General features: G+C 42.5%; 1 protein-coding gene across 1 annotated transcript; it reads right to left on the bottom strand.

Moving 5' to 3' along the window:
- LOC107609941 (endoglucanase 10) lies at nt 3,796–7,882 on the bottom strand. The gene is made up of 6 exons (XM_016312007.2): nt 7,018–7,882; nt 6,231–6,514; nt 5,109–5,546; nt 4,832–4,979; nt 4,498–4,664; nt 3,796–4,412 (listed from the first exon to the last, which is right to left on the bottom strand). Exons 1-6 carry the CDS (start codon nt 7,232–7,234, stop codon nt 4,080–4,082), a joined length of 1,587 nt encoding a protein of 528 aa, XP_016167493.1. The 5' UTR covers nt 7,235–7,882; the 3' UTR covers nt 3,796–4,079.

Below are 8,106 nucleotides of genomic sequence, written 5' to 3'. Positions count from 1 at the left end.
CACGCACTTGCATGCTGCGCCTACTCACGGGTTACCTGGTCCTCTTATGTTCACAGCGTGTATCAGATTAGTTCAGTCTTCCGTGTGTACCAGATGGGATTCACACCGCCGATACCGGAGGGATTCTGGCCACCTTACGACGGGCCAACCGTGATCCCAGACCCTGCCAAGAGGCGGGCAAGAGAGGGTCGTCCGAGATCCACTAGGATACGGACGAACATGGACGAGGCAGATCCGAATCGGCCAAAGAGGTGTGGCCTTTGTCGCCAACCCGGACACACCCGCAGGAGTTGCCCACAGCTTGGAGGACCGTCTCACATGGGGGGCCAGTAGTAGCGATCTTGTTATTGTTAGTGTTCATTGATTTTATTTTTCATGTTACTTGTTATTTAAGATGATTTGTGTTATCTGTTTATCCTTTTACCTTCTAGTAATGAAAAAGTTGCATCTGAATTTGAATATGGTTAGGAATCCCATGACTGCAAAAGTTGATAACTACAGTGTTATGATTCAATGATAATACATAGTCACTAATCCACTAGGTAAATAACAGATTTTTAAGTACAATAAGATGAGCAAACAACAAGGAAAAATAGCTCTAAAGTAAATCATCTAAAATACATGAGTGAACCCTAACGTCCAAAATACATGAAATGTAAATCATCTAAACAAGTGGGAGCCTGTCCCACAACGACGGGGAACCCGTGGCCTCTGACCTCTGCGGATAAACGGCTCCTCATCCTCTATCTCATCTGCGTCCTCATGCGGGGCAGGCTGTGCGGGTGGCGTAAAATGGAGTGGTGCGGCAGACGGCCCGGCGACAGACTGTGATGCAGCGGTGTAAGCGGAATGTGGGGTACCTCCCAAAGCAAACTGGTCACCAACAGGAGTCGTAGCAGGCTCGTTCAGATCAACATCTAATGGTGCCTGCGTGGCAGGGGTCTGAGGACGCCTCCTGCCCGGCTCGTCCTCCTGCATGATAGCCGAAATCTCCGCCAGAAACCGTGGACTGCCGAAGTCAGGATCGAGCGTATCTGCCCCAAGGAAGTCCTGCCACTGTGATCTGGGAATAACCCATGGAGTACCGTCCTGCTGAGGCTGGTCGTCGGTGGGTACTCCAACAAAGTAATGTCCAAAAGGACCGGACCCAAGTCCAGCGTCACTAGGCTCAGCCCCGTCACCCATCCCGGAGTCATACCACTCACCTCCGTGAACCCCATCCTGGGTACTACCACCAGCAACTGAGGCCGCCCCTGCACCATCCCCGCCCTCAGGCCCATGCTGATCAGCGTCATCGTCCTGAGGGTCAGGTGCAGCGGCATGAACCGCAGCACGCCCTCTACCTCTGCCAGGATGATGTCGTCGTCGACCCCTAGCGGGGCCGGCCTCGTCGCCAGCCTCCATAGCACGCTCAAGCCAACCCCAGTCACGCTGGCTATGACGTGTGCCCACGCGAGCTCTCCTATCAACCCGCCTCCTATCCGGCACGTCGTCAGGCCGATCCATCTCAGGTACTTGCCCAGCTCCCCGCTGTGAGGCCTCAACAGGAATAGCAACGGCTCTCGGATCGCCCAACTGCGGATCCGGAGACAAAAACCTCTTCCCGTGCTGAGTCCACCAATCCAAGAACTGATGCGACGGACCAGGGTCAGCAACAACATCGAATCTCAGCACGCTCTCCGTACGGTCCTCCCAATACTGATGCCACTTCTGCAAATGGGACGGGAACCATCGATCGCCGCCTCTGCCGTCCTTCGACATCAGAAAGTCGATGTTCAGGGCAGCCTGTGGACGAGGCTGCACCCCTCCAAACTGCGGAAGAACTCTGTCCTCCGCAAAAAGCTGCGTGCCCAACAACATCATGATGTACGCACGGGCATAACGACACACAGTATCCTCATCAGCTCCCTCCGGGCACTCACCAAACGTCTCCTGAAACCAGCTGCAGTTGACCGCGTACTTATGAACCTGGCTAGGAGGAGGTACCACTCCAAACAACTCCTCGAACCAAACCCAGGCTGGACGGCCACCATCGATGTATACATGGAACTCTGATAGGCAGCCGCTGACGTAACGCCCGTCCACTGGCAAACCCAGCTGGTATGCCACGTCCTGCAGTGTGATAGTGCACTCTTCGAACGGCATATGAAAAGTGTGCGTCTTCGGACGCCATCGCTCAACAAACGCACTCACAATGGCCTCGTCCAACCTGAACCATCTATCGTTCAGCCTTGCAAGATGGTAAAGACCAGCCATCTGCAGGTATGGAACGTATCTGTCATCCAGGACCATGCCCTGCTGCCGCCGCATGCTCCTGATGCATCGCTGAGGCTGCGGAAGAAATGAACCGCATTATTAGAACCAACTTAATTACCGGTGACAAACATAATCAACACGATAATCCCTAAACCAAAAAATCTTACTATGCATAGCCGCTTAAAAATCCAAGAACGAGAACCATTTGCATAAGAAACTTAAATTAGAAACCACCATAGCCTACTGACATCAAAGATCTAACATTATAAAACCACAACTAAACCGCTTACGTAAACCACTAACATAAACCACTAACGTAAACTGTTAATGTAAACCGCTTACATAAACCACTAAGATAAACCACTAAGATAAACCACTAAGATAAACCACCAACATAAACCACTAACAAAAACCACTAACCTAAACCATTAACAGAAATCACTAACATAAACCGCTAAAATAAACCACCAACTAAACCAACATCTAACCCGCATGCCAAACCACTAACTCACATGTACCGGTAAAATAAAGTTATTTCCGTACTAACCTCTTCGTTGATGACCCCAGCTATATGGGCGACTCCGTCCAAGCGATATAACCGTGCCGGATCGTCCTCCATGAGCAGAGTATTCCGTTCAGGTCTTTCTTGGAGAGAATCTGGGTCGTTTTCTCAGAGATTTGGTGGGGCAGGGAAAGATGAGAATGGTTCGAATGAGGCTGATTCGAACTCCTTATATAGCCGAATCACTAGTAATTCGAACCAGGGTGGTTCGAATTACTAACAACCTTGCTTAAGCGTAATTCGAACCAGGGTGGTTCGAATTACATGCAGAACTTATTTCCCCATAATTCGAACTGGAATGGTTCGAATTACTTGTATAGGTAGTTCGAACCAGTCTGGTTCGATTTACGTTCAATTTTTCTTTGAAATTCGAACTGCTTTGGTTCGAATTACTTGAAGATAGAGTTCGAACTAGCCTGGTTCGAATTACATAAAAATATGATCTGGCTCATTGCTGTATCGATTTTCATTTTGGCTCATATAGGTAAATTTGGATTGACGTTGGCTTATTATAGTATTTTGCCCTTTATTTTATTAGTTGTGGGTAAAATAGGAATACAAAATTGATGTTATGAATTGGATAAAATTTTAACAAGTGTCAATTTTATAAAGTTAGAAAGATAATTAAATTTATCAATTTATCCTCCTAATCAAATCTCATTAAACAGAATGATTATTTCAAAAATTTATTGTAACACTAAAAATATTTCTCAAATTAAAAAATACTTGAGACGATTTTGTTTTCAAACATAAACCATAATAGACCAAAGTCCTTTACCCTAGCAATTTGTTTGTATTCCTTTAAAATGCATATATATAGAGTTTTTACTGGGAGCCGAATCTCTCTGGTGTCACTAGCAATAACGGATCTAGCTTAGCCGTGTAGTTACAACTTACAACTTACAAGGTATCTTAATCTTTGATGGCAAAGTAATGTAGAATGTTCCAAGATTTGTGTTTGCAGATTTTTCGTACAATTTAATGCAACCAAGGATCACCACTATACGGTGATCACCATACGATTTTTCGGAAACAAAAATGTTAAAGATACGTTCTACAAACGTGCACCACTACAAAAAGAAGCTCAATTAATGCGCTAATAATGCCAAATCAAACTTTACATATACAAACGACTAACCTATCCAAAAGCCACAAGATTACACTCATACAAACATAGTGATACAAATATAATATACTACATTAAGCACCAATCTTTTTCATCCATTTTTAAGTAGAATTGAGGATGGCGAGGAATTACAGCTTACTTAAGAGATTGAGCGATAGAAGATGTGGTGACTAAACTTGATAACAGGCCAACTATTACAGCACTGTTATATGTGCTTGGTTCTGTTTGCATAGAATTGTTCCTGGAATCAATAAAAGTCTCATTCAAGAATGGTCCACCAACAAGTGCTCCAGTAGCAACATTGGGATTAGGATCAGTTGAGTCGAGCCACTGGAAGCCATCTTTGCAGCCAGTTTTTGCATCAGCAGGGATCGAAGCACCCCTGTGATGTACAAATTGCGGGTATTTATCTCCATATCCCACTAGAAAACTCATATGCATAGGGTTCTTCCCCAGTACGTAGTCAGCCTGCAAGTGTAATGAGATTTTCAATATGGACACGCATCAATTACTCTGGGATGGATATCTGTGCAAATAATAAATGGATACGTACCTGAGATTTGGCAAAGTCTCGAAGATCTAATGGGCTATAAGAACTGGAATCACATTTTAGTTTTGCGGTCTGTGATGTAAGCATGTAGTCACTGTAAATAGCAGCCAAGAATGCAGAAGCAACAGGATGCTGCAGAGCATTCCACTCACTAACCCATATGAGGCCCTCTGTATTGAAGAGAAATTAAATCACATGAAACGGGGGTTAGAGAAGACATAGCAGCAGAAAAAGAAAGAGAGAAAAAAGAAGTATTTCAATAGTTTCCTCTAATGGTAGTGTCGCTCCCTTGCTACCATCGAGTATCCAATAATATAGCATTAGAGAAGGAAATTACTGTCTGTTCTGCTTTTTGTGGCTGTTGGAGAATCTGGAAGAAGGCCACACATTACAGCCTCAGCTGATTTCCTGTAATTTTGTAGGCCAGAACCGTATGAGCTTGAAATGTCCTTTGCCTTAAAGAAGCTTAATCTGGATAACAAAACCTGCACCAAGAACATGAGTTATTGCTCAAGCATAATCCTTTTTCTATAGCAACATTTATAACATCTAGTGATTGTATTCAGTTATTAAAAATCAAACATATTCCTTATTAGTGATTTAGTGACAGATACCTGAGTTCCAGCAAGCTTGTTGTCCCAACTGAACCAGGTTGGACTTCCCCATTGTGCATAATCTTCTCCATTTTGACCAGTCACATACTTAAGGTAAGAATCATCATCCGTAGCATGATAGAGCCAGCTAGCTGCCCATAAAAGTTCATCACCGTATCCAGTTGAGTTATAGTATGTTGCAACATCAGGTATAGTCTCGCTATATATTCCTCTATTTTTATCTGCAAAAGTAAACAATTCCTTTGCATGCTTGAGGAGAGTGCTTGAATATGTAGAATCACTCTTTTTGAAGACCAAAGATGCCGAGGCCATTGCTGCTGCAGTTTCAGCTGCAACATCTGATCCAGGGCTAGATGCATTAATCTGTGTGAGAGGCCGTGGTTCAGTCATGGATTCAGGCCTATCCCAACATTTGTGATCTGAAACAGGATTTCCCACCTGTACCACCAATGATTTTGGGGAACTGAAACTAGTTAGGAAAGGGTTTAACAGAACTAGTTGCGTGTAAAAATCCTGAGAGTCCTAATTACAGAAGACAATGGTTGAAGGGGCAAAACATAACAGGGACAAAAAATTCTCCAAATTTATTCATAACCATATGCCTATCCAACAGTCTAGAAATCAAGGGATATACAGTACACAGTCTGGCAAATCCCAAATCAATAGACTGTCATGAACAAGATCTCTTACCAAATCTCATGGCCTGTCCTGGCATTAGTACCACAAACAACAATTATGTTGGAAACTGAAAACCATAATGAAAAACAATCTAGTTTTCATTTTTAAGTTGATCAATGTTTTAAAACTAAAGGAAAACACGAATGTAGCTACATCATTGTCGTACTAAGAAATATTTACACTTCCAGGTGAAGCTTGTAACTGTTTTCCAAATCAGTCGCTCCATATGAATTATTGACACTTCAAAATGTTTTCACCGTGAATGAATTAAAATCGAATTCTAATGTACCAATGATACAGTCCAAGAATCACGAGGTATCCAGTGTGCTCATGTCATTTTTAAGCGTAGAAGATAGATCGATATAATAACTATATGTGGGTAAACCAGATAACTAGAATATAAAGCCAGGGCATCAAATAGGATTTGTTGAGCACAGTAGTAACCTGAATATAAAGAACATTGGGAGAAGGATGAGCATTGATAAGGTAATCAGTGATCCACTTGAGGGAATCTTTGGCCGGTTCCAACTGGCCAACAGCATCCATTTGATCTCCATATTCCAGAATAGCCCAAGATAACACAGTAGCAGTAAAAGCCATTGGAAACCCAAACTTCATGTGATCCCCAGCATCATACATTCCTTTTGACAGATCCAAATTTGCTTGGCTTCCATCCTTTAGAGCCGAATCTCCTCTCCAAGATATTTTGTTGTCAGTTAACTTTCCAGCTGCATCACGAAATATGATTGTTAACTCAACATATAGAAAATCCAAGATAGTAGGAAAATAAGATCAGCAATACGCCCAATAAAACAAGTAAACAAAATATGAAGCTTGTTACATTCTAGATCTCATAGTGATATATACATGCAAGATGCAACAAGTAAAACAAAACAAACAACATCAGCTACTATTACCAGTCTTTTCCCATCGATTTAGATAAGAGTAAGACGATAATATCTTTTCACAAGTCGTCTTTCAATTTAACACATTAAAATCTAGGTACTTTTTAATAATTGAATCTCTTTCTCTTGTCGGTCTCCACCTCTTAACTACTTTCAATAATTTAAGCCGAGTCAAGAGTCAAGATGAGCAAAATAAAAAAATAAAAAATAAAAAAAGATAGAAATAATCTGCAACATGATAAATCTGATAGAAAAGAAACAATAAATTGATTAAGACGCATCGCAAACAAACAGCATTGTAAAATCCAAATACGAAAAGAGCATACATTTTTGTATATCAAAGAATTGCATGGAAGTTTTGAGTGCAGAGGAATATTTCTGGTCGATGGCGCCGGGAGGACCAGGTACCGGAAGTGGCTTATCGGAATGGGAGTGATCGATCTTCTTCTTAACGGTGTAAACGATAGCACCGACCACCAGAGCGAGAATCAAAAAGGCTATAAACCAGCCACAGCACCCTCCTGACTTCGATTTCTCTCCCATTCTGCAAAATGCGCTTCACAATGCTGAAAAATGAAAACTCCACCGCAGAGTTTGGGGGAAAAAAAAAAGGAAAACTTGGATCTGTACGGAACAAAACCACCCCCAAACTCAAGGCATTGCCATTTTGCTAACTACAATGCCGGTTGTTCCCTCTTCCTCAAAGAGAGAAACAGAATCCAAATTTTACTATGACCAATAACAATGGCAATGCCTATCTTCGGTAACAATTCAGTTTCAGATTAACAAATAACAAATTAATCAACAGAAAGGGGAAAAAGAAGTAACAGCCTGTAATAGTACAGTGTGGAAACAGCGTAGCTGAATGGATCGAAACAATGCAGAAAATTGGGAGCGTGGATTGAATTGGAATGGAATAGAATAGTCTACGACGACCAATGTTCCCGCTAGAGGATCTCGTTGGAGGTAGGCGTAGTTGAGATCTTGTGGTTTTGCGTGGTAAATGACGATTGTGCCCTTGCTGCTGCGTCGGTGGGTATTGGCCTATTGAGGGGCATAAGAGTCAATAAAGAGTCAAAACCATGTGACTGATGCGAGCTTCGTCGGTGGAGTTGTTATTGAATTTGGACCGTCGAGTGGTTATAATGAGAAGGACCCTTCATCTTAAGCAACCACATTAAAGCTTAAACCATTCATTTTACTTAAACCTTAATCAAACACTTAACGCAATTATTTCTGCAAACGGTGGGTGGAAGATGCATCACTTGTTTTATGGTAGTAGACACTAGTATTAGGACATACTTGTTTCCCGTGTTGCTACTTATTTTATGGCATTTTTTTGCACTTTCTATTTGTAGTTTTGATGAGTGGTGGTCTTCACGTTAATCTCATATTTGACTTGTGCATACCGCAAG

The sequence above is a fragment of the Arachis ipaensis genome, chromosome B07, assembly GCF_000816755.2.
Source record: "Arachis ipaensis cultivar K30076 chromosome B07, Araip1.1, whole genome shotgun sequence".
In the NCBI taxonomy this organism is placed as follows: domain Eukaryota; kingdom Viridiplantae; phylum Streptophyta; class Magnoliopsida; order Fabales; family Fabaceae; genus Arachis; species Arachis ipaensis.
Note: the sequence above shows the minus strand (reverse complement) of the source record. Positions and strands in the feature narration are given on the sequence as shown.

Coding starts and splice junctions, on each gene's coding strand:
- LOC107609941 (XM_016312007.2), bottom strand. CDS start 7,234: ATGGGAGAGAAATCGAAGTCAGGAGGGTGCTGTGGCTGGTTTATAGCC. Junction 6,515..7,017: donor ATTCTTTGATATACAAAAAT/GTATGCTCTTTT, acceptor TTCGTGATGCAG/CTGGAAAGTTAACTGACAAC. Junction 4,665..4,831: donor CACAAAAAGCAGAACAGACA/GTAATTTCCTTC, acceptor TCTTCAATACAG/AGGGCCTCATATGGGTTAGT.